Here is a 27,877-nt window from a genome sequence, read left to right as displayed (position 1 = left end):
CCTGTTTGATTTTTAAATTGCAGACATTTTTATTAAACATTTTTATTGCATTATATCAATATACAATAAAGCAAATCCAGATCTACTTTTTGTAACAATGAATTGTAATAATAAACTCAAAATTCATTATTGTTGATGTCACTGTTAGATTTCCATTCCACATTTGAAACTGATGCTTTGCCATTGCTTTCTACAAATAATAGGGAATGGGAAATATCTAGTCATTCTGCAACTATTTTTATGCCTTTTCTGCTGTATTTTGTTCCATCATAATCATTTCACTTCAGTTTACAATTCTCTAATCTTGTACATAATGTATAGACAGGCAAAGAATGAGAAACAGGTGAGCTAAGAGGCAAAGGCAAGGAATTTGGGAAAGTGATCTAGGATGAAAATTAGACCTGGATCCAGTTTTCAGGGAAAAGAAAGATGGGCCAGAAGCAAAAAAGGAGATAACAGGCTGCAGACCAGAGACAATGTGAAAAATTAGATAATGCTATGAAACCATCTGGGCCAGGATTCTGGACTAAAATAAGAAATCAAAGGAAGGGTAATGGTGACTAGTGCAGTAAACTATTTCAAACTGACATAAGAATAGTGAAAGACAGGAAACTGTTTGAAACAATGAATTTGGCTGGGGCAGGACGAATGACTACAGTTTGGTAGGGACAGAGGCGGAAGAACATGCCCACCAGAGCACGCTTCACAATGAGTGAGAGCGTGGGACCGGCTCTAGAACTGTGCAGTCTCATCGCTGGCAGCCTGAAGAATTTGCGAAATCCACTGGCAATGTGCAACTTCACTCTGCTCACAATGGCTTTAGCCATTCAAATATTAATTAATGTGTTCAAATCGCCTAAATGCTATAATGACAAGCCTATGAGGAAATCAAAGAAATTAATATTCTGGATACTGACATCCTGCACACTAGCAGCGGGAGGAGCTGGTAAGAAAAAAATACACAGTCATTGAAAGACTGTTTCCCCCTGAACAAACATATGATGGTTCAAACAAATGCTGCACTTGGTTTTATTTCCACATTTTAATTTCACTTTGCAACTTTAATGTACCTTTAAATATCACTTCCCAGGGAATAATTATTGTTAATATTTTAGGAAAAAAATAGCAAACTTTAAAAAATTGAATACATACGTATGTTTCAAGAAACACTCAAGCACAGTTTTGCAGCAATTTTAGAAAAGCTTGGAAGACAAAAGCATTTATCTGGCAATATCAGGTGACTTACATGAGGAAGACAGCTGCCGAGATTGACACTAATATAGAAAACAGCAGACTCCTATTGCTTTGTCCCTTTTCATTGCAGCATAAAGAATCCACATACAAATAATCTAAAACCTAGTTGGTTCCATAGTAATTTTGGAGGTGAAGTTTCAACCACAGGATATGAACTGTTAATTTGAAAGAACTAAAACAAGCTCCATAGTCAAATCTATGAATATACTTATATAGGTTTTGTTGTAGTAATTTTACTAAACTATTTTCTCTTGAATACAGCTGAAAAAGGACCTGATATGTCAGTAAAGCAGTGACAGTCCTGTATCTTCCGTTCACTGGATGGATTTGCTCGTTCTTTTCTTCCAACATACTTAAAAACCTAGCCTGCTGCTGCAATTAGTCTTCAATAGAAAAAAAGGACAAGACCGAAAAGCCTCCAGCATCAGAGACAAATTAATAAAAAAAATACAGAATAAAGAGTGCTATTATTGTATTAAACAATTTGTTGCTGAAAGCACAACTGCCTAGGTATTCTGTGCCAGGCAATTATCCATACAAACTCATTTGAATGATAATTCTGTTACCTGCTTATGGCATATGCTTTCCTTATCCCACTCCTTCTCATCAGCAAATCGGAACTGTGCAAAGGAATCTCCTATAGAAAAGAAATTGAAAAATATATTTATTTTTCCAAAAAAATAGCAAGCTCTCGCCGAAGTTCCCAACGCTACAGAAGTAAAATCAGTCAATAAACGTCACATCAACAAATTTGCATTTAATTTTAATGCTGCTTGCATTCACAATATTAAACTTCTTTAAGACAAAGTTCTATAGAAAGATCTTTTAATCTCTTATTTGCAAAACAGTACTGAAAAAGGTGCAACAAATTCAAAACTGAATGAGGAGGTGCTAGATGCCATGTCAACAAACAAGATTTTAATTGAAAAGTCCAATTTGGACAGCATGCTAGGAATACGTACAGTATTCACAGAGTGCATTTTTTATTAACAGCTTTGAATGTGCTGTAGATAGACCTCTTACCAACATGCAAATCTCTCTTAAAATGGATTATAAATGTCCTAAAAATCAGTTTGTACAGGCCAAATAAAGACTTCTTGTTGTCTCGTAGCTAAATTCTCCAGACTCTCTCTTCCTTGAACTCGTCCCTACTTGAGCATGTCATCAAAAAAAGGCACTGAAGCCCGAACTCCAATTCATATGCATAAGGGACTGAATTAAAGGAAACCTTAAATAGGGCTAATAAAGCTACATACATAACCTTAGTTATAGCATCTTCTAACCTCCTACCACATTCCTCCAAGACAGTAGGAACTTCCTCTTAGTACAAGGGGGCTTGGGTTATTATTTTGTTTTAGATGTGATACTTCTACTGCAGTACCATGCTGGGTTGCAAAAGACAGTCCTATAAATTTATTCACTGAAAAAGCACACAAGAATTCCAGGAACTCAAAAAAAATTAGTAAGGTCTGTGACAGAGGAACCATGAAAGATGAGGGTTGCAAGATGATGGCCAAAGGTCTTGAGTAACATAAAGCAAAGATGTTGCTGATGCAGAGTGTGGGACATATGCCTTCTTAGAGCATGCAGTTTGAGAACAAATAACTGCTTCAGGAGCTCTATTGGAGGGAAAAAAAATGCTGACTTATTGCATGAAGGAGATGAAATTTGATCCCAAGAATTGCAGATCAACTATAAGTCACGAGGATTTAGACCAGCAGTTAGTTGAGAAGCAACAACTCGTTCTTTCCCAACATCTAATAGAGAATGAATGCGCTAGAGGAAGTTTTCAATGGCATTACCAACAACTGAACATCTAACTTCCATTTGGCTCTCAATATCCCAACAGCCATTCATACCTTTGACAATTCCTGAATCATGCCCTGAATCCTGCAAACAAAATCCAAACATACAATGTGCTGTCCCCCAAATTGGCTTCTTTTCCATTGTCTGCCTGTCCCAAAACATAGGGGAGTTCAGCCTTGCAGCAATTTTACTCAACAGTGCAACCATCAGCCAGCTTCTGTTTTGCAAACAGAATGAATAAGCAGCAAAATGGCATAGCAATTAGCATATTTCTTTGCCAAACAATAAAAAAAGGGAGACCTAACCATCTTCAAGCTGGAATGTAAAATTTATTGGCCATGATTTTTTCTTGTTATATCTAAAGTGCATTTCTAATTGATTGCATTTCATGTATGCTCACTGGGTATGCAATGTAGTCATATACTAATCACACTGTGTACCTGGCATGTCCATCGTCGTCATCTTCAGAACCATTCTAGCAAGAAAGTGACCTTCTCACTGAGTATTTATACAGATATTTATGACCATTACCATGTCCAGCTTGAATTTGCATCTCCCTGTTTTCATCAGGTTTACCCAACATTGTTCAGCATTATTGGGCTGACATACAACCTTGCCTGATCAGCTAGGCTTTGGTTTACATTCAATGCCTCCAGATATTACTATTTTGAAAACATCCAGTGTCAAACAGTACAAGTGCAAATAACTAAAATTAAGCACTGAAATTAACATTTTGATATCTAAGAAGAAGCCTAATTTTATAAATGTTTAGTTCATATAATTCACAAACACCAGGTTCCATGATGGCTAGGTATGCTCAGCAGTATGGAAAAATAAGAATCTGTCTTTATGTATCTATCCGCAGATGCAAATACTTAATTTGAGCACTCACAGCTGACTTACTGCTGATAAAGGTGCCTTCCTCTTCATTGCACACAGCACAACAGTAAATCTGTTTCAAAATATCTAGAATACTGCTAGTAAGTAATAATTAACGCTGAAAGTTAAAGAAATCCAAATTCATTCTTCAGTGTCATCATTTTAAAATGGGTACAAAAATGTGCAAATTAATTTGTTTTAACAGCTCATATTTTAAAGGCTCAATTTAGTTACATATGTAAAGAAGTTTTATTGAAAAATAATTAAACCAAGCAATCCTTAAAGTCTTCATACTATTAAACAAAGGCATAAGTATTTTCTTCCAATATCCCCAAGACTCCTTCATTTATTTCTCATGCTGTGTCACAGAGGAAATAAAGAGTTTCCTCTGCTCTTGTAAAGGAGTAAAATTAAACTAAAGGATTAGTCAAATGCTTTCAGTATCTGCGAATGACTAGATGTAAAGCAGCTAAACAAACCTACTTCATCAGGAAAATCCACTGGGACCAAGAACTGGTTTATGATTCTCTACTCACAAAGTTGCTAATAAGAGATCCTCAGTTTGATATTGTATTGCCAAATTAAAGGGTATGACTTAAACTGTAGCTTAACTAGGCTCTTTAAATAAGTTAACAAAGCATGCCTTTCAAATGGAAAAGCAGTAACTACAATTCACAGTAGCACATTTAATGCAAATCTGGTTAATGAGAATGTTGGTCTAACCAATTATCTTTTCACAAATTCCTTTACCCTGAAAATAACTTCCTTTTATGCCATGAATACTAATCAAACGTCTTGCAATAACTTGGAGTTTCTTCCAACATAAAAAAACACTTTTCTTCATGTGAATAGTTTTTACGTTACTTACAAATATCACTTGGCCTTCAAATACAGAGTAGCTAAAAATACTGCATTCAAGTAAACCTCACACACCATCTTTGGTAACATTTATAATAAGACTTAATATTCTTTATTGTATAAAATGTAACTTTATTATGAAAGAAGAGCAGATCTAAACCACCATGCTTTCCTACCACTTGAATATATTTTAAAGCTAAATCAATTATTTAAATAGAACACATTTCATAGTCTCATCAGCCCAATTATCTCTTCATACAAATATTCATTGAATAGCAGAATCAAACAAATCCCACCTGTAATCTGTAATAAATATTTTCCAATCTGTGAAATTATGAGTCTACGGTTTTCAGCAGGAAAGCTGACATGTCAGTGGAATGATTTTGTTCATTTTAACTCTCTAATTCATTAAAAACAAAAGACATAAAACATTACTGAAGACAGAGGAAAAATATTCTATAGTCTTAGAGATTTTCAAATTGGAGAGGGGAACAAATAAACAAACAATGTTCACAGGATCCTTCTAAGACTGCCATGACTGTAAACAACCGCTCCAAGGCAAATACAAGACTTGAAACCAATTTACCTTCTCCTAAATAAGCATCGATTATTTTGATACACTTATTTGGGGTTTTCCAACCTTTGTTCATCTCCCATTTATTTTATTTTGGGAATTCAAGCCTCCATCTACAAGTCTGTTTAGTCAGCTAAATAATATGCAATAAGTTTATGGCAGCAGTATGCAGCTGAACCAAATAAACCACAACAGAAAAATACAACTTAGCTACATTTGGGAAATTTACAATGAGACCTAAAATATCTCAAAAAGCACCCTCTATCTACTACCCTAGTCAAAGTTCTTCCTGAGTTACTGAACTGAGAAGATTCTCTCGACAGAAAGTCCATCTTTAGAACAGATTTTAAGCAATTTTGCAAGTTTAACTTGCAAAAGATCCCTTTTTCTCTCTATACTGATCCCCAGTTCATCACTATTTATGAAGGATATGATATCAAAACAAGCTACCTGCCTGTTCCACCAGTCGTCTTCATGTGTTGCAATAATGCAGGAGGAAACAGATGTTATTTCTATGGTGAAAAAAACCCCCAGATCCTCCAATCTAACACTTCTCTGCAGGAAAAAACAATCTGAATTGCAGAGTTTAGGCATGAATGATGCTTGAAATCTTATCCAACATCAGTGGTTCATATAAGACTGACCAATTCTCTTGAGGAGTCAGGAGGAAGATAAACAATATATTCTTTCCCTTTTAATAGTGCAAGACTTCATGTGGAAAGTCCAAGAGAAGACAGAAATCTATAGATCGAAGAAAAGGTGGGCAACTACTAAGTCATGAATTTTGAGCTAACTTACAATCACAAGGAGAAAACTAAACCTTACCAGTCTTTGGGATGAATTAGGCATGAGTGAATCTTTCTCAAACTGGAGGAACAAGCATGAGGAAGAACTCCCATCCACCCATGCCCTGGCTTGCTCTACACTAGAAGATTTTGAAAACAGCATGGAAACAGCAAGAACCACAGACTGGGTGCTCTGAAACACCACTGGAATGAAAAGGTATCTCTTCTTCTTACACAGTGTTTCCAAATAGTGTGATTTTTATATATATATATATATATACACACACATATTTTTATATATAATATATATTAATTGTCTATCTTACAATTAAGCTCATTTTATAGAAAAATCTCTTTGGATAAATACTACTGAAGATTTCCTTTCATAGGACACCTAATGGTTTTCCTTTTTTTCTCCTACAAAACTAGACGTACATATATACAAATTCATACTAAAAATTCTTCCAACATTAGGAAATGTACGTTCTGCAAAGGTTTTACGTGAATAATTTTATACACATCATAAACAGATAATCATCCAGATACAATAATTTTCCCACAATGAGGTAGCATATAATACTGAGAAACAGACTTCTAGAAGACACAAAGCTTCCAAAGAGTCTTCATGGCAGTTCTAATAACATCACTAATTTCTATTTCTGCTTTTCTAATTTCTCTACTTTGGTAGAGTACACACTGTAACTATTATCTTTTATTATGACTAAGGCTGCAATGTGCTACTTATGCAATTTGCCACGAGCATAGATTGAGTAATAGCAATTTTCAGAATGTGAGAATACAAAACCAACAGATAAAGACCCTGTAAGAACTCAACATCTATTTTCTTCAGATAACTATTAAGATCAGTAATACTGTAAGTCACTGCAACTTCTGTCTTTTATCAAGAACATGACAGGTATTTCCAAACAACATGCCTTCTACACAAATACTTTAGCACAACCTACATTTTTCCCTGGTTCTGCTGCTCACCAGTAGGTTGCACAGCCATGTATTACAAACTCCAGAAGGCTTATGCAACAGCTCAGCATAAAAATTCTAACTAGCAGCAGAATACATATCTCAAAGAAAATATTTTAAATAACATTCTTCTACTGTTACCAGTAGAAGTTCTTGAGCTCTGTGCAAACATACTGACGTCAAGGATATTTGTAGCTTGCACTGCAAACTATAAAGTGTATTTGTAACCAAATTCAAAAATAACAATATTCTAAATTAATTCCCTGCCACAAGTACACAGTACTACTAGTCACAATTTAAAAAATAAATATGTGAATTTGACCAAGCAGCAGTATCATCTGATCAAGGCTAAATGATGTCCTCAGAATTTAAAATGTTTCACAGATAAAGGAGTAAGAAGGAAAGATCTTTGGAAACTAGTGCTGCTTCTGGAACAAAGAGTGTCTATTCAGGAAGAACAGAACTAATTTAATATATAGAGGAACTGCAGCCTATTGAAATGAAGGTCAGGTGCCAGTTTTTCAAATGAGGAGCACGTTGAAGCCAACAAGTGTCAAAGAACACAATGGTTTTTTAAAAAAAAAATATTCTCTTTTTTTATTAAAAGCTAAAGCAGAGGTTAACAAGAGTTGAAACAGGAAAACAGAACAAATAAAATTATATTTGAAGAGGTTCAGAAAAACAAACAGTAGTACACATGCTTCTGCATCAACACCAGGTGACTAAGAAATAAGGCAGAAGAAACTAGAATGCTTTTAAGCCTTTAAAGCTTCAAAAAGCTAAATGACAACACAGCAATACTGGGAGCAGTGAAAGGAAGACAGAGAACAGTGTAATACCAGCTCTATGTGTTTGATGGACAAATTAGTAGAAACTATAAGAAACTTAATGGATATGTGGATAAACATAATATTTAGGGGAAGAGTCAACATGGCATTTGAAAAGGAAAGTTCTGCTGCATGACCTAAGACAATTTTTTGAAAGAAGCAAAAAATCATGCACATAAGCAGGATCTAGTTCATATAATTTACACATTTCCAAAAGCTCCCACTCCCTTTCCCACCCAAGACTTTAGAGCAGCAAAAAGAAGAGGAGGCTTTCTATGAATAAATAATTGCCTAAAAGTAGGAAGAAAGAGAGTAAATTGTCAATTTTCACATTAAAAGAAACCACCAGTACAGTTCTCTGGGGTCGTATCTGTTTAACCTCTTCACTCAATTAAAACAGAAGAGAAAAAAAGATGAGAAAAATGAAGTAACATAGTTTGCTGATGATACCAAGCTTCTCATGGTAGTGCAGATAAAGGTAAGCTGTGGAGAATGACGTAAGAACTTCACAAGATTGAGAAAGTAGATTTTAAAATGGCAGATGAAACTCGGTACCAAAAGTGCAAAATGCTGGAATTCTAACTTGACATACAAAGTAAGCTCAGACCTGACCAACACCATTCAAAATCAGAATCTCAGTGCTCTGCAGTGCTCAAAGAAACAAACTCTTTGGAATTATTAAAAAAGCAACAGTGAACAACACAGAGAACATCATTACACCCCTATCATGTACCACCATCTTGAATATTGTGCACAGTCTTGGTTTCCCAAGCCCAATGTCAAAAAACATAATAGCATTAGAAAAGGCATGGAACAGTTCTGTGTATGAGAAACAATTCACTAACTTAAGCCAAGGGAAGGGAACCAAGGGAACATGGCAGAACTCTAAAAAAGACATAAAAAGGGCAGATAGGGACTAACTGCTCATTGTCTCTTCTCACAGAAGACCTAGAGGCATCAACTGAAGCCAGCAGGGAATACACTCAAAACAAACAGAAAGTGGCAAATCTTTATAAAGTCGAAGTTAGGTTGTGCGACTCCATGCCATCAGATGGTGCAGGTGCCACAAGTTTCCACAGATGCAAGGAGGGATATAACTATTTTTAAATACAAAGATTCCATGTCTGTCTCAGGAAGTCCCTGGGACATAAATTGTTGCAAGTCAAGAAAGTATTTGGGAAAGTAGCATATCATATATCATGTTCAGGTGCCTTACCTCAGGTGTCTCCAGATGGACCCTGGGTCTAATTCAATAGAATCAACCTTAAATTAAAGCAAATAGCTATTTTTTCTTACTTGTAGAGCTCTACCTTTCTCTTAATTAGTTACCTTTCTGTACGAAAATAGGAAGGAAAAGTAGGTAATCCACAAATTTATTTTTAATCTGTAGCTAAGAGTTTTTTCAACTCAATGCACATTTTACATCTGCAGGGTGTTTAAGGAAACAACAGACAACAAAACCATATAGGAAATTGTATAAACAGCATCAAGCAGACTCTCTCTGCTTTCTAATTAACTTTCCACATTTTCTTAAATGTATCAAATATTTAATAAAAATTACATATGAAAAATGTTAATTTAATTACAGCTCTTAGAATGCAGCAAAAATGCAAAATATTAAAACAAAATGCATTGAACAAAAAAGTATATTTAAAATTTCACCCAAATACAGTACAGTACAAATACAGTAGCCTGATGTGCTTATTCATAAGTACCAGTCCCATCTTCTCCATTATTCACTTTTTTACTGAATAAACAATAAAATGATATTTAAGTTTGAAGTTACTGATTTCCCCATAGGTTAAGCTTAAACCTTTCATTAAGTTTAAGCTAGTCACCTTAAATATTTACATTTTTCCTGATGCTTTATGACATTTTCTAGTGTCATTTTTTTCAGGTCACTAATTTATAACATACTTAGTGATTTTTAAATGTCACTGCAACCAGCTTTCTAGATTAGACAAAGTATAAAAATCCATAGAGCATACTGGTTTTTGAGCAATATCGTTCAAGAGAAAGGCTGAAAAAAAAGGCAAAGATGGCCTCATAACTTAATGCATAAATACTCAAGACCAAAGACTTTTTGGGTTTGTTTGGTTTTGGGGTTTTTTTTTTTGAGGATTCATCTATTTTCATAAGTCTGAACACAGCAGAGGAAAAAGTAGCTTAATAGTAGAGGTTTTGATCCCTGCAGACCAACAGGTTAAGGAACCTAATGATCTGCCCCTTTGTGAAGACCCTGTTTTCTCCAAGACTAGATAAGCAGCTAGTATCAGTCCAGCATGTGTCCATAGCAGGAAACACGGCTGAAATTCAGCACTGGAAGAAATGAAGAAATGGCAAGGTTCCCACCCGCAAAGGAAGATTTGATAACGTCAAACTGCAGGGCTCAAAAGAGGAATCCGTTGGCATGTGCTGGGCAAGGTACTCTTCGTCAGATTCTGGCTTGTAAGTGAGGAAAGAAGAGACAGAATGAAAAGAGAATCTGAAACAAGAGGAAGAAGATTCAAGCAGAATGGAAGCCAGTAATCCAAAAAGATCCCTGATTTGCCTTGCCTATTGACAGGAACCGCTGTGCAGCAGCCACAGTGAATGGGCATCAGAGGATGAGGGAGCAGGGAGAAGGTTGCATTCCTGTGGATTCTATTAAGCAAAAATACTGCCTTAAAGACTTTGGGGCAGACGGTACCTCTAAGCTCACACAACCACTCTGAAGAGGAAACAAGAGCTTTGATGAACAGTTTAGTTTTATACAGAAAAGAGACAAATAACTCTGAGGTTAAGGCTGAAAACAGCACCCTTCATTCATACCTTAGACAGTACAGCTTCGAAGTAATTTAACATCCTACACTTCTGAGCTCTGGTATTGTAAGCAGTTAAAAAAATATTCCATAATGGATGACATAACTTTTGCAGCTTATTCAGGAAGTTTTCACTTTTTCTAAATTACACACAAAGACAAACTTTTACAATGTTTCCAAATCCAAATATAATGAATGTCCTACTGTAAAAAAAACCAAACGCGATTTCAAACTTTGCCAAATGCTTGCTAGATCACTTGTTATTAGAAAGCTCAGATTCAAAACTCAGTTGCTGGTCTAAACTTGGCAGAGTGCTCTACCCACTAAATTACTGCTTATTTTGTAGATGGCTCTTTCTCAATTCTGTTAGGAACCTAAAAGTTCTTCCCAATTAAAGTTTAAGTAAAACATATGTATTTCAAAAATGCAATAAAACATCTACTGTTGTTTAGATACTTCATGTCATGGTAGCTACAAGAAAGAAGAACATCAGAAACGGCATGTTAATATATTTTGGTAATTTGTGGAACAGCACTCACTGGCCTAGGTTCTTTACCTTGTCCTATTCAAAGTTCCTCCTAATTATTCTTTACTTGGATTACTGTTCGTTCTACCTCCTGTGTAAACAGTGCATGCAAGTATATTGCTGTATTCTATCTGGGAGGTGAGAATGTCACACAATTCATTAGATCAGATGTATTCTTTCTATCTAACTGGCATGCTTAACTAAGAGCAGTTGCATTGCATAAATTTACACTGGGATAACCACCGTTTTCTCTAAGCAGGCTGTCAGAATATTTGGTCTGAAAACTTTAAAATTCATGAAATCTCTTTCTTATCCACAAGCAGCAGGAGTATACAAAATAAGCCTCCTTTATTCCACATTGTACCTCCATCCAATAAAATTCTTGTTTTAAAAAAAAAAACAAACAACAAAAAAACCAGACAGTAATCTTAGAGCAAGCAAATGAACAAACTTAAGAAATACTTAAGCAGGTTGCTACTTTTATTCCAATAATAGCCACTAACTTGACACAATTAGAAAAAAAAGTCTGCTACCTATAGTTCTTACATGCCACACAAACACTGGAAAACTTCCGTTTCTCTTTCCCCCTTCCCTCCAATTTTTCATGTAATGAACATTTACATTAGTTTTGACAGTTGACTATTCAAGCTTGCATTTTAAGCATTTGAAGCCAGTCTTAATTTTTGATGATGGTACACACATTACTTGACAGTCCTTGCATTATTAGAATTTCATAACCCAAAATAACTATTCTATATTTTTCTTAGTGCTACAGTTTCATTCCTTACTCTGTATTTGATAGAACACTTACAGCAAAGAATGCAATTATATTATCAATAAATATTCTTTATGCTGCTGTGCTGGATATTTTTCATATCATCACATCCAAATTAGCACCATTCTTCCCTAAAGCAGAATTCACTATTCATGCAAGTGGTACAGTATGCCGTGTCTATGGGACTATCTTTCAAAAGTATTCATAAATTATACATAAAGGTGCAGGCCTAAAAATATTCAAGTGGTTTCATACAGTGAGTACGAGGCTTGGCTTTCTTGCATTTAGGGTTCTGCATGAAGGGTTCTGCAAGATATGACAAGTCATAGTACTAACACAAGCTTGCAAGTTTTTTTTGTTTAATGTAATGAGACAAGAGAAGAGAAGCAGCCTCAGAAAACAAGACAGGAGTATTTTCTTCTGATATGTTAGTAAAATGACAAGGATTACAATTGGCAAAGAGTAAATCTAGTAAAGCTCCAGTTCTACAAGCATGCAAAAGCTTGGAAAGTATTGCTTTGCATATGCAAGTTACTCATAACTCTCCAAAGATAATAGTGTAATGTCTTATCAGAGAGTTCTGAACATCAACTTAAAATTAACAGCAGATTGGTAAGCATTCACTTCAGATCAAAAATACAAGCAAGCAGCATACTGGATTTGTCTTACCATAGGCTTAGAAAGCCACTACATTCTTGGTCCAACTTACAATTGTAGGAAGAATAATCCATGAGCTAGAAGCTCATGTTTATTTTTCAAGAAATGTGCTTTTTAAAAAGTTACAGTTATCTACAGCAGAGTTTTCCCATTGCTACAGATGAATTGGTCAATGCAAAGTTTCAAAATCTGTATTAATAGAAGTTAAGATTCTTCTGTAAAGTGAAAAGGAGAAAAACAATTACTTACTATCTACAGTTCTTTGGGTCATGTCAGAAGTGAGTTGTAGCCACATAAAAGCTTCTGCTCATCTTTTGTATCAGGTACCTTGAGGGTTTTTCTAACAAATTTATCATAAGTAAATAAAGCTTGGGTTAGCTCAAGTGAAAACACCAGCATCCCTGTGTTGACCCCTGTGGTTGCTCCTTTGCACTGAACACACTACAGCATTCCATATTCTATAGCCTACAATACACCTCCGTAGCAACACATCCCATAGCCTTCTTACGCAAGTTCTCCTTGTATGGTAGTGACAAGAACTACAGCTCTCCCACAAATTAAAAAACATGAATAGATGATACAGAATGGAGAATTAAATTTTTCTGGATGACAAACGCCATCTGGGATACATATTTACTGCTGATACAGTATTTTGCAGGTCTGAATAATGCAAAAGTATTGATTTTTATTTAATTATCTTCTGTATTCAAAAAGCACAGAATTGAAATATGCATGCTAGTGTTAATTTTTAAATATTCATTTGGAGAATTTATTTTCCATCATAGTATTGGCATGCTATTGAATATCATCATAGCAATATCAAAATTCAGGTTTTAATATATTGAAGACAAGTGACATATCTGGTAATAATAAGGCTAAAATGAAAAATCATCTGTATCATAGCTATTCACTAGACATATTTACTTTCTGTTGTTGTTTACTTGCAGATTTTTCTATGCTCTAGTTCTTTACAGTCTGAAAATAACAGCTCACACAATTTCATCCCCCAAGGACATTACTTCATGAGGTATTTTAATGTTGTGCTAAAGCCCCCCCTGGCTATTCATTCATCCATCACCCTGCTTGTTCTAGCCCTGTTTATTAGGTTTATTTTAGCTTTTTACCTTGTTTAAATCAATTCTTCCAGATTTCTGACCATGATTATGGTACTTCAAGTCCCTCTAGCCTACTTGGAACATAATAAGCAGGTGCTGATGAATGAATTCTTTACTTTAGCAGGAAATGACCTCTGAATCATGTAGAAAGTCTTAAGTACTCTCTCTGCTCTGCCTTTTCAAATTGCATTGCTTTGTGGTAAACATTTCACTGTGCACAGAAATATGCAAGGCATCTATCAAAAATTATTGTCATTGCTTGTTTTCATTTTGAATGTGGTGAGAAAATAGTATCTCAAAACAGAAAGTTATGACATTTTTCTTTTGTATACAGGAATTTCAAAATGTTTCTTTTTTTTAGAAAAAGATCAGCACTGAGTATGTATTTCTACTATCAAGTAGAAATATTTTTATTTTATTTAACCATCTTGCCATATTGGGCATATTAATTTTGATTCTCATTTAGCATGTCAACAGTGAAGTCACTGTGTAGTATATACCAAGTCAGTATAGAACTTGAGTAAGGTTTAGCATTTAAGCAATGAAAGCACAGCACTCAGTGAAAAATTTCAATTTTTCAGAAACTGCATTCTGCATTGGAAAAAATAATTTGGGCAGAATTTTCCTGAGCAGCTCAAATTGTCTAATTCATAATCTAATCAAAATTTATTTTAAAAAGCAGTATCAGGAACACTGAGATTTGTAGCAAGTTTTATGATTATCATTACTTTCTGCCACAAAATAAGCAACTGACTCTCACTTTCCTTCTGCAATCATATAGGGAAAGGTTTCACAACACATCCTTCCCACTGAATCAACACAAACCTGCAGTAACACAGAGCCAAAGCTCATTCAGTAATCCGAGAACAAGAATTAGCAGACAATGAAAATGTGCTTAGAACAAGTAAAAGATGCTTGAGTTAACAGTTATAAATCTTACCCATATATATGCAAAAAGGAAAAATAATAGTCTTCATAGCATACAGAAAAAAGCTTTCACCAAGATGCTGCTCTTGTGCATGTGTTTCCCTACAGATGAAAAATGAATAACCTTTTCTCTAAGCAGTCATTCAGAGGTTTTTTTAATAGCTCTTCTGGTTTTGGTCAGCACTTTTTTTTTTAATTAACATTTGTAAAAGTACCTCTCTTCATTTTGTTTTTAAGCTTCAGAGACTAGAAAAGAATCAGAAGCTACCAAAAGTTTTAGGATGACAAGAAGGTCACTCCTGACTCTACTGATAGCCTAATATACAAACTCAGAGATATTATCTCTTTTTCTGGGTGAGAGGACTTTTTCTACAGGCCTCAGTTAGCAAACAGTTTTGTTGCACATCTGAAGGTCAACCCAAAAATGGGAACCATCTTCTCAACTGGGAAGGAGTGTACTGAGAGAAGATGGAAGGGGAAAAAAAACCTCTCCCTGTTGTTACCGAGAAAACTATCCATGGTGCTACAGGGCTAGTTCTCACATTTGTAAAATACAGCCCATTTACAGACTTAAACTGCTCTTTGTAAAGCACCGTAAGATCTACACACAAGTGCTAAAGATCTAACACCAGTATTTGTTGCCAGTCCTACTACCACCAAAATAACATCTTCCTGCTGAAACCTGATACTGAAGTAATCATTTCAGCATCACTTAAACATAAAGATTATGGATACTGCAGAAGCAAAAAGAGATAAAATGCCTGGATGAATGACAGTCTGGTTAATGTATTACCCAAATTCTAACAAATCAAGCACCTGAGCTCAAATTTAAAAATATCTCTGCTGTACTACAATCCACAGCTCTCAAAGGGAGGAAGTCAGTTTTACTTGTGTTTTTCACATCATGCAGCTTGCTTTTGCTAAGTGCAAATACACAATGCACGCGTTCTACTAATGGTTCCATATTTTTCCAAAATCGCATTTGAAGAGCAAAGCTAGGCTTTTAACTCTTTCAGAAGTGAATTAAGAGATTGATCATATCTTCAGATAAATGACAAACCACAAATTCTTCCAGAATATGGCATACCCATTGAGTACCTTTCAGTTTTCAAGGGACAGGCTTCAAAGTATTCAGAGGTTCAATGTAACTGTCCAATAACAACATGCAGAGGTTTACGGGAGAACCAGTCCCCTGACGTGTATTTTCCTTCCACAATACTTTTTTTGTATGTGCTTTCAAAATCATAGAAGTGATAGCGAAATGAGTACTTCCCATACAAACTTCTACAGATCCTTCACTTTGAGAATACAAAACAGCACACACAGGAAACTGCAGAGCTAGGTACCTGAGCCTTCTCAGGGAAGACTACTTTGTCACACTGACTAGAAAATCCTCAGAATACAGCATAAGTTCAATTCATGAACAAAAAGTGACAAAACAGAGATTAGAATATATCAATCAAAATATATATAAAAAAATAAAAATTAAGACTTAAGCTTAAGAAAACAAAAATGAAATTTCAAGGTCATGTTTCAATTCAACTAAATATATTTTCATCCATTCCTAATTTCTCAGAGAACTCCGTACCAGTGGTTTTCAACCATGGGTCCTATGGACTACCCCTCAAAGAACCTCTAAAAGGTGACCAAAGCAACACAAAACTGTGATACTTTCACCACTGGATTCCACACCCCACTGACAAAAAAAAAAAACCAAAACCAAAACAAAACCAAAAAAAATGAACACTAAAGGTCTGCAAATGAAAAAAAAAAGAATATTAAAGTCTATTCAGGTCAATTTAACTACTGCAATACAATTTTATATTACATATGGGGGCATCTGGGGTTCTCTGAAAGTCGAATTAAAAGTATACTTAACTGTCAAAGCTCACTTGCACATTATTCATATATGGTTTTGAGACATGAACTGCTCTAACCTGCCAGCTGCAGTTTCCTTACCTACATCAAATGCATGATGAGTCATTGCAGAAGCTAAATGTACTGCAAGGCCAGTTTTGATGGATGACTCAGAACTAGGGATTAGCAACCATTGGAGGGAAAAGCAAAACCAAGAAGAATTTGGGAAGATCATATATTTCTTGCCAAACACACATTTCAAACTAAAACTTAACTATCCCTATACCCTCAAAGGTGGTGGTGGGGAACCTATCACAGGACTCCTGGATTAATGTCAGAAGGAAATAAGGTGCAATGGGTTGTCATCCTATTGTACCTAGTGATCAAAAAATAGATTGCTGTGCTTTTAGAAATGTTTTTTATTACATTGTACAGTAGCACAACACAGAAGATTGGTAATTTATCAGTACTGCACCTAAAAAAAAAAGGTAAGTAAATGCAAACGTAAACACCCTTAAACACTGAAAAGCCATGCATCTCTGGTTCTACAAAAATTAAGACACAACAGCTGAAAATTACTCACATTTAAAATATACTTACGAAAAATATTGTCAACCTTAATTGAATTTGTTAAGTTCAGAAGAATAAAAAACAGTTTGGCAATTGATAATCTTAGGAAAAAAGCTCTCTTTCTATGACTGTCAAAATGCACACCAGGAAATATTGGAAAATGCCACCTACTGAATTCATGAGCAATCTTTCTTTCTGTTTATCATGTCTGCATTTCACTGTGAGATTTTCCAAGCAGGGTAATAAAAAGGAGATAGAAGTCATCAGCCTAGTGTAAAGTCAGACCTACCCTCAGTATTGGTTGAACCTGCAAATGGGAAAGCAGCAGCCACATCCATCAGCCCAAGCTGGAGAGACCCCAGGGTCTCTGGGCTGAACAGAAGGAATCCCCAAGAGCTGCTGGAGGTGCTGGCTGCTTATAGTGTTCCTTAACAAAAAAAAAAAAAAAAAAAATCAACAAACTTGCTCTAAAATTTTTGTTCTGAATAAAAATGTCAAACCTCTTTGTAATCATCACAATGTATGGAAGAAAACTAAAGCTATAGCTCAGTAATTCAATTAACACCAATTTCTTTCAGTAGACGAGTTCACTGTGGTTGAGAAAGACTTTTTTCTCTCATGGCTATAAGGAAAGCCTTCTTCATGAAAAGGTGTAGAAGTGAACATGGCTACCAGATGAATGAGATGTTATTAGAGAAGAGCCAGATTCCTGACTCATAACATTTTGGTATAATGAGAAATGTTATATCCTCTGTACAACGCTGCTGTAAGTGAACGTGAAAATGTCAGGAGACGGGCAACTGGAGACTGCTATACATACATGCTAGATGCAGATAAACTGTGGAAAAGGTTCACTGACTACATGGAGAAAGCATAATCCAATGTATTTGATAATCTTAAGTACAAAGAGAAATGTGACACTGATTACATTATAATTTAAATCTTTTCATTTGAAAACGTGTAGTCTTGTATGATTTCATTCTACAATTAGAGAAGATGAGTTTAAAAGGTGTAATAAAATCTTTCTAATTTAGTCATTAACATTTTGTTGAGTGTAGTAAATCAAATTACTTCCTCCAGCTTTTGTCATCAGGTGCGTCCTGAGAGTCAAGCATATAGAATCATAGAATCGTTTAGGTTGGAAAAGACCTTTCAGATCATCCAGTCCAACCATTAACCTAACATTACCAAGTCCAACACTAAACCAATTAAGGGTAGAGTAGCAATTTCGTGTTTCCTGGCTTGGTGGCTGGATTATTTTTAATGAAAGTAAAAACTAGGAATCATTAAGATTGGAAAGGAATTCTAAGATCATCAGCCCAACCGTCAACCCAACACCACCATGTCCACTAAACCATGTCCCAAGGTGCCACGTCTACCCGGTTTTTGAACACTTCCAGGGATGGTGACTCCACCACCTCTCTGGGCAGCCTGTTCCAATGCTTGACTACCCTTTCCGTGAAGAAATTTTTCCTACTATCCAACCTAAACCTCCCCTGGTACAGCTTGAGCCCATTTCCTCTCGTCCTATCGCTAACTACTTGGGAGAAGAGCCTGATACTCACCTCACTGCAACCTCCTTTCAGGTAGTTGTACAGAGCAGTAAGGTCTCCCCTCAGCCTCCTCTTCTCCAGGCTAAACAACCCCAGTTCCCTCAGCCGCTCCTCATAAGGCCTGTGCTCCAGACCCTTCACCAGCTTTGTTGCCCTTCTCTGAACACGCTCCAGCACATCAATGTCTTTCTTGTATTGAGGGGCCCAAAACTGGACACAGGATTCCAGGTGCGGCCTCACCAGCGCCGAGTACAGGGGGACAATCACCTCCCTGCTCCTGCTGGCCACACTATTCCTGGTGCGGCCTCACCAGCGCCGAGTACAGGGGGACAATCACCTCCCTGCTCCTGCTGGCCACACTATTCCTGATACAAGCCAGGATGCTGCTGGCCTTCTTGGCCACCTGGGCACACTGCTGGCTCATGTTCAGCCGGCTGTCCACCAACACCCCCAGGTCCTTTTCTGCCGGGCAGCTTTCCAGCCACTCTTCCCCAAGCCTGTAGCGTTGCATGGGGTTGTTGTGACCCAAGTGCAGGACCCAGCACTTGGCCTTGTTGAACCTCATACAGTATGTTTCAGATAATAGGAGAGACAAAATTGCTGGGCCTACTTTGAGTTGTAAGCAATTCTAGGTTACTTGACAGTAATAGCTCAAGGTAGAAAAGCATGTATCAGCTAATTCCACACTAAGCCTATCTTCCAAAATTCCAGAAAGTTTTGCCCTGTCAAAAAACCCCTTCTATGCAGTTTCTCTACAATGCACTTATCTGGACTGTAGATTTGTTTTGCTTCTTCCATGTCTATAAATAAATAATGAAAAAAGCTATCGCATGAGGTGCTACATGCCTGTAAGAGGTCATACGACCTAAAAGGTGACCAAGTTCATACTGGAAACTGCAAACTTGATTTCACAGTGCAGTCTGGCATGCATTAACAGTGTTACTCATGCTTCTGTGAGCCCAGAACTGTGGCCATAAATTTTACAGGGCAGACATAGTAAAAGGTCTACTGTGTACTTTTTCAGGGGCACCCTTCGTAAGAGGCTACTCAAAAGAAAAAAAGAAGCCCTCTTCTTCAGCTACATATTGTTTGCTGGCTTCTGTCAATACCTTTTATATCCTTGTACCAGACCGATGACTGCATTTGGTAGTCTTTGAATTTGTTCACAGGAAATGTCTTTCATAAGCCAGACATCATCATATATGAACAAACTGCACAGCCTGACAGCATACGTAGGCCATTACCACTGCAGTGTTTTCCTAAATGTTCTCACTGCTACTGAAAGGTCAAAGCAGCACCCTGTACAGGTGCTTAATACAGCAATGTAATATATTCCAAGTCAGGATCTCAGAAGCTTTATGTTGGCTGGATGGATACTTACGAAAGGAGGTACCTTTGCTATTGCTTTTAATCTGGTAATGAAAAAAGTGACCAGTGTGAATACAACACAGCAGCTGAAATCATTCTGTTCCCTCAGCTGAAATCACCTCCTTTCTTCTTTGGAAGCAGGAAGTAATAAAATCTCCTCCTCTGAGATAAGAAGACACAAATCCCATGCCTCCAGCGATGATAAGAGCTTACTGTCTCTTTGAATAGTTTTTTCAATGAGACACATTCCTGAGAGTAGAAAAAGAACAGCTGGAAATAGACAGCATGTGCATTTTGTGGATTGTTTACCAATTTGATCTTCATCGGCGTTCTCTATGATACGAAAAATTAATGGAGGCACTTTTCTTATGAGTAGAGGATTATGAAGAACAGATATGCCAAGATCAAACATCCAGTCAGAAAGTATGCTTAATTGGTGAACACCACGTCAACTGATCTGCCGTGATCTTCCTGGGTTTCTTTATAGGTTTTAAACACTGACAGAACGTAGTCCCAAAAATCTGATAATATCCCTGTAGTAAAGGTTCATCAGATAATTTCATACTGATACATTTTATATTTGTTTCTCTGGACAGGTAGTGTTAAATTTTGGAGTAATGCAAGAGCAAGAAATACCACTGTTTTATAAAAGTTCCTACAAAGTTTAAGACTTTTATTAAAAAGTAGCTAATGTTTTATTCCATCAGCAGCCCAAATAAGACTGTTACATGTACAGATGTTATAGCTACCCAGAAATAGAAAGAACAGTGGGTGATGTAAAAATTCTCAATGCATTTTTCATTCCATCAGTCGGTGAATGCAATATTAGTGGCTTCTGTTTTACTGAAAAAACAGTAGTAGTGGCTTTGTTTTACTGAAAAAACAGTAGTAGTGGCTTTGTTTTACTGAAAAAAATATTTCTGGTTGTTTAATAGATCCTGGTGGAATTAAAAGTTTTAATAGCATCTACTTCTATTTCTGAAGCATATGCCATCTAAGTATAAGCTGTAATTTTCATCTAAAATCTAGCCATAACATAGAGAACTAGTGTATCTGGTAAAATGGGAGTTTTGATCTCTGGGTACCATGTCCTCGGAGAGGAACATGAAAAATGAATGAGGGATCAGAGAATTTAGTTCACATGCTGTTGTCACTGAAGTGACAGCAAAAGAGAAGTTAATTTTCAGAACAGAAATCTGAACTTCATGGTCTGAGAATATGACAATTAACCTTATGGTGACACTTGATTTCTTCTCCCTGTGGGCCAATAGTTCTTAGCTCCTACAGTCAGACCCTCTAAGCAGTTCTAAAGGGTTTTTTAATGTATGGAAAACTCCATATGATATTCTAGTTCTTTCTTGGAAGATTTTTGAAAATAATCTATGACAAAATGCAAATACAATTTTTTTTAAAGCCTGAAAAAAAAAAAATTGCTGTATTACTGCATTCTCATTTTGAAATACTTCGTACATAAATCTACCATCAGTAAGTATGCATTACCCTACTTGGCAATATGTTTCTTCTTTGCATTCTTCTGCTGTAACCTACAACACTCCCCAGCAGATTTTTTTTTTTTAAAGGTATCCTTTAATTTACTTTAATTTATAAATAGACTAATGATGAAAGACTCCATTAACTAGTCTTAGTGAAAAACTTGAAGATCCTGAAATAGAAGCTGTTGTGCTCTGACGTTTACTCTCAGAAAAGTACTTTCCCCTTGCAAGTTTTCAGAGAAAAGGAAAGTAATGGTCATTATATGGTTCATGTATGAAATAATATCACAGGTTTCAAGCTTTAGCTCCAATAAGAAGTTCCTTTAAAACAATCCCTTAAAACAAGATCCGGTTATCACTGAAGACCTATAAAGTACTGACAAAGCAAAAATATTTCCTGTAGTCAGAACTTAAGGACAGGAGTAAAACTGTCAATTATGTGCCAAAATCTTCTGTCATTTCTCCCCTCTATTTTTCTAACTGCTTATTTTGCAATACTTGGCTCAACTGAATATAAAAATGAAAACTTTTACATAATTTTTTAATATCTTTTGAAACACCTACTTAGCTGCTGAAATACAGTGAAAGTTTCAATAAAGGTTAAAAAACAAACAAACAAAAACAGACAGCCAAACATATGTAAAACAGAAACACAAAAGAAAATCGGGAATTGAGTCACATTCCAAGTAAACACAGTAGTTAAAAGTGAAAGCAGACTATTTCAGAAACTGCAATTAAGGAACAATATAAAAAAAATTTTAAAATCTTATTTTAAAATGAGTGAGATGTTTCTACAAGACAGCTAGATTTAGAAGCGCACAAAAATGTGCAAGGATCTACTTCCACCAAAACAGTGTCAGTCAGTCCAGAAGTTTTATTTCCACAACTAACCAAATCCCCAGCAACCTGCACTCTGACCAACCTCTACCCGCCAGCTCCATTATCTTTAGATAACATTCTTAGGCAGACAAAATGGAAACAGCATTTTGTTTAGCAAAATATGAAGGAAGCAATCATACAATACAAAATATTTAGGCAATTTTTACTTCAAGCTACGAGCAATAAAATCAGACTACTTCATTCTAGGAAGCACACAGTCATATCTATGATCTTACATATCCATTCTAAAAAATACCGGGTAACTTCCCATATCACAAATATTTACTGTGTGAAGTTTATGGTAGAGGGCTTTTTACGCTAGTCTATGCTGTCATTCTTAACACCTAGCATAAGTCTATAAAAGGCAGTGTTCAGCATAGCAGGTAGTACTTGTAAGCACTGGGCTTCTGGCACAGCATCTACCGCTCAGTCATGTCAGAAAGAAGACTGTCCCACCCACCCCTCCTTCCACCCACACCCTAGCTATATAATCATATACCTCCTCCCTTCTGCTGGCTCTGGGGGCTCTTCCACTCACACCTCCTCTTGCTCAGGTCCTAGCTGTGTAGCTGGCACATCCTCCCTTGTGCTGAAGCCTTACTGAGCTGACTCACCTTGCTAAACCGTCAGAAAAGTATCGCTTCTTTCTTTGTCAATTAAACTTTCTGCCATTTTAGCAAGCAGATTCCAAGAAGCATCAGAGCTGGCACAGCAGAAAAAATGGATACATGCTGTCAGGAGCAGTGAAGAGAAATGATAAACTAGGGTAAAGCAGGACTCTAGCTCCATTCAGGATCGGAGCATTACGTGAGTCCCTACAGTTGTGTGTCTAAAATTGAAGAAATAAAATTGCCACAGTCTCAATTACTTAGAAATGAATGAAAATAACATTAATTGCTAATATTAAAGAATCCATTCGCTTTGAAACTGAGCATATTATTGATAATGAAAATATTTTCCCAAGAAAGTCTGTACAATGTTTCAAAGCTCAAGACCTAATATAAAAGCACAAGAAAGAAATGGGCTTGCATGTATCCCGCACGTGATGAAGTTGGCATAACACAACAGCAGAACTATTGGCAATCACTTCTCTTACTAACGCTTTTTCCTCAGCTTTAGAGAAAAGCATTCATTTGTGAATCCTCAGTGAGAGAGATATAAATACTGCAGAACATATTTTTCTGACAAAATTGGGGCAGAGTAGCCACGGAGAATTTGAACCATTAAATAAAATTTCTTGATGTATGTTCAGGGATGAAGGGGAGGAAGAAGGAAACAAAAACCATCACAAGGAGAGCACACTAACTGTTACAAAAAGCTTTAACAAGAAAAGCTACAAAGCTTAAAGAAAATGGACCATTTTCATCAGTAAAGCATTATTAAAATAATTTGTTACTACATTCAAACTATAAATAATGAGGTTTTTTTCTTCGGTAATCAGAACAAAAATATCAGATTGGTGACCACATTAATTGTAAAGATATTAAAGACAATTAAATGAAAAATCCAGCCCAGTAATTTTAACAAAAACAACTTACCTGGCTTTAATTACAGGAAAGTCAAGCATGTGAAGTTTTCAGATGACACACATTTTGTCTAAAAGACACTCATTTTAGCATGAAAATGTAGCATGTCCTTACTAACAGAACTCTCAGGAAATGTCCTCCTGGGTAGAGCCATTTAATTTCTTCGCAAACTAGGATTATATAGTCACAGTATTTAAAAAGATATACATACACATCTGTGGTAACAATTTGCTACTAGAGAGATTTATCCTGTAGAAAGAAAGAAAATTAAAAAAAAAAAATCTCCATCTTGGTGTCACTAATGTTAATTTTCAATTTAAAGAATAAAACACTTTAATCCGTGCAAAAATTACTTTGTACGTAAGTGCTGTTCTGGAAACTATCGGATGAATGCACATAACACTCTTGTTTTCAGCACATGCACAACTGATATGTAAATGAAGTTAATGTCTGGAATGTTATCTAACTTGTTTTGCTTGTTAATCCTCCATTCTGCAAAAACTATTTTTCCCTTTTCAATTAAACTTGTTTCTTAACAGCTTTCTGTCCCTGCAACTAAGAAGTTCTGTGGCTCAGCCAAAACAATGAATTATTAAAAACCAACTATCTCATACTTCTTCTAAATTAGCCTAGAACACCCTCACTTTATTATTATTATCCTATTAAAAAACAACATTGTTGCAGTATTCCTTCTTTTCACTTCAAAATACAGTAAAGATCATCATAAATGACTGGACCTTGCACAGAAAGTCAAAGTCACTAGTACACAGTTTAGAGCCGAAATGAAAGAGAAAACAACAACATAAAACCACCATTTACTATGGCTTGAAACCTTATGATAGCAAGTAAAAATCATTTAAAGTATCCTCCATCAATCAGTCTATATTCTTGCAATTATCTTTATGCCTCATACATTTCTGTGATGCCAAACTGCTTACTTTTTATTTCATTTTATTTATAAGAATTTCCCATCATAAAACACACTAAGAACAGTCAGTCACCCTGAAATTAAATAATAAATAAAATTATACAGGCAGGCATCCTATTATAGTCAAGAGTGTCTTATAAAGAGAATGATCTTTTTTAAAAAGACAGCTTGAGATGCCAGCTAAGGTGAAAGTCCACTCCTAGAAAAAGAATAGATTTAAGCCAACTGTCTAAATGTGGAAGAGGCAAGCAGCTTTGGTTTAAAAGCAATGCAGCTGAAGAAAGTAAACATCATATCTCTGTATAAGACGCAACTGGATAACTAAAAAAAGTTGCATAACTCTATAGATAAGTCCCATACAAAACCAAAACAAAGCACAAACTTCCTGCAATATGTAAACCAATACAGTAAACCTGTTGGAATTAGTACATCCTAAAACCTAGAAGTGCATCAGATTTGGGAACAGCATGCCTACAGCAATTTTTCTCACAAATAGTTTCTATCTGTTAAGCTAAACACACTGGAAATAAAAGTTTGATAACTTTCAAAACAACTTTACAAAGTTTTCTTCAGAAGTCTAGAGTGAAGGGCTCTCTATGAATAGGAGAATATTTCTAAAGGGAAAAAATTCTGTACTAACCAATCAATCATATGTGGTATGAACCAAACCACAGTAAGGTGGGATGACTGAGAGATTCACTTCAAAACTGCATTTCTTTACCCAAACTAAAACACCACCATAGATGCATCCAGAGCATGCAAATAAGAAAGCCCAGAGATCTTTTTCTATACATATCTGCAGTAAGCACAGTGTGATCATATTAACCCTGTCCACAGAATGAAAAAGCAGGTTTACCCTGTAAACTGAAACCAGGTAAGTAAAACTCATCACCAAACGTCCATTTAATTTGGCTTTGTTAACTGTTAGGTATTTTTTATTCCTCTGAATTAAGCCTCAGATTAAAATAAACAGTGATTAGATTCAGTGTTATTTAAAATCAAAATTCAAATTAAGCAGTCAGCTGACAAAAAAGTTGACAATAAAGCAATAACAACACTTACACTGAACATGGGGTCAACATACTTCATTTCCTCTCATGGCTTCTGGAGTGCAGCTGGCTCACACCTGGACCACTTGGAGCCTGTCCATGGGCAACCACACGCATAGATGTAACCATCTCCAACACCTGCCTTTGGTTCTTGTTGCTTTAGTGAGATGCCTACAGTTCACGTTTCCTACTTTGTATAAATAAGGAAGTAGACTGCACTTCTACTTCACAAGGAGCATTGCTCATGAAGTTACAAAACTTAGATTCATGAGAGTACTCACCATTATTTTTATGAGTACTTTACAGAGAAAGTATTTTAATTTTCAAAGCTTATGTGTCAAATTTAAGATTGAAATTGACATCCAGCAATAAGATGAAAGCTTAGATAGTTTGAGAAATGTAAGGTGAATAATTTGTGTATCAAGAAAAAACATGGCATTTCACACAATTTAATGAAGTGCAGAGTCTTTCTAGTCCATTACATTACAGCAGCCTTTTAATAATTGAACGTTTTTCTAAATAGCATGAAGCTGAATGATTAAAAAGAGGTCTTTCATTTTAGTAAGAAATTAATCTATTTGTTTTAATGAGAGTTAACCATGCTGGTTCTTATTTCAGTGCCAAGAAGCCTCATGGGAGAAAGCAATTATTAAACAGCTCTAAGTATCTGTGTGTAGGCTGGCACAGATACTTGTTCTAAAAGGAAGACACATTCTAAAAACACTTTACCCTGAAGTCTTCCGCTTCCATAGTACAAATATTCCACACCTGGAAAAATGAAAGGCCTTATTAAAATATTATGTTCTTTAGTAGGTAAATTAAATTTTATAATATCAGCTATGGTGCTGCAGAAGTTACATGGCTATGCATGGATAAAACTATTTATAACTGAAAATACTGTAAAGTGCTTGTGCTGTCACACAGTAGCCTTGCCCTAATACTTACAAAGCCTGCCTAATAAAGCCTACATTACAAAGCCTACCAATTCTTAAAATACCAGAAGCTTTATAAAATACTTGCTAAGGACAGCAGTCTAACTGCAGCAGGACTCTCCCTTAAAATTATCTTTTACCCTGAATTTTTAGTATTTTGTGGTTTTCATTCTCCACATTGTCTGTAATTCCTCTCCTCAAAACATGAGATGTGCATATACATTGACAGTTTTAAGACAGTTTGTACAGTTTTAAGACAGTTATATGGAATTGTATCCTTTTTCTAGCTTGTTCCATGTCTAAAGTTGCCTCATTGACCGTAGTCAGGACTTCAAAGACATTATTTCATTAACTAAACAGGTGTTCACTGACTCTGAGATCCCAAACAAAACCTCTGGAGAGATTATGTCTCTTCAACTTCAGTAGCAAGGGAATCAGTCATAATGGGCTACACAGCATTAGATTAATTTTAAGTTCTAATCTGTACAAAGCAAATGTTGGATGTGAGTAATAATCTCTGAAGGCAAATATGTCAAAAAAAATGCAAAAAGCCCATTTCCTCCAATAAGGAACAGATATCACAAACAACCCTGTTTCATCACTAAAAAAAAAGAGTGAAAGATGTGCTGTCCACTTCTAAATAAACCTTTTATTTCAGCTTTTTCGATTTCTCTCTCCTTAAAAATGCTAGCTAGCACATCTCACTTTCGCTACAGTAACACAAATTTCTTGTGCAATTCCCTTGCCGATCCCTGTTCTTCTAATTGCATTCTCAAACACAAATTGTCAAGACTGTGCTCCCCCTGGAATAATGCTCTTCATTTTCAACCACAGGAATAATTTTGTATTTTCCTCTGCACTGACATAGGTGTTAGCCTGGGCTCCCAAAGAAATGTAGCTTACAGTAGGAATACACATGTGTGTGTCTGTCAATATAGACGAACTGGATACAAAGTCCAT

At 35.9% G+C, this 27,877-nt stretch overlaps 1 protein-coding gene across 1 annotated transcript in view; it reads right to left on the bottom strand.

Annotated features, from left to right (window-relative positions):
- AVEN (apoptosis and caspase activation inhibitor) overlaps window positions 1-27,877 on the bottom strand; it is a 105,197-nt gene that overhangs the window by 5,155 nt on the left and 72,165 nt on the right. The window contains exon 3 of the mRNA XM_075713035.1: window positions 1,821-1,891. Within this exon, the coding sequence (XP_075569150.1) occupies window positions 1,821-1,891 (71 nt within the window). The remainder of the gene's footprint in view (window positions 1-1,820; window positions 1,892-27,877) is intronic.

Source organism: Pelecanus crispus, chromosome 6, assembly GCF_030463565.1.
Source record: "Pelecanus crispus isolate bPelCri1 chromosome 6, bPelCri1.pri, whole genome shotgun sequence".
Lineage (NCBI taxonomy): Eukaryota > Metazoa > Chordata > Aves > Pelecaniformes > Pelecanidae > Pelecanus > Pelecanus crispus.
This window is presented reverse-complemented; position numbering and strand designations above follow the sequence as displayed.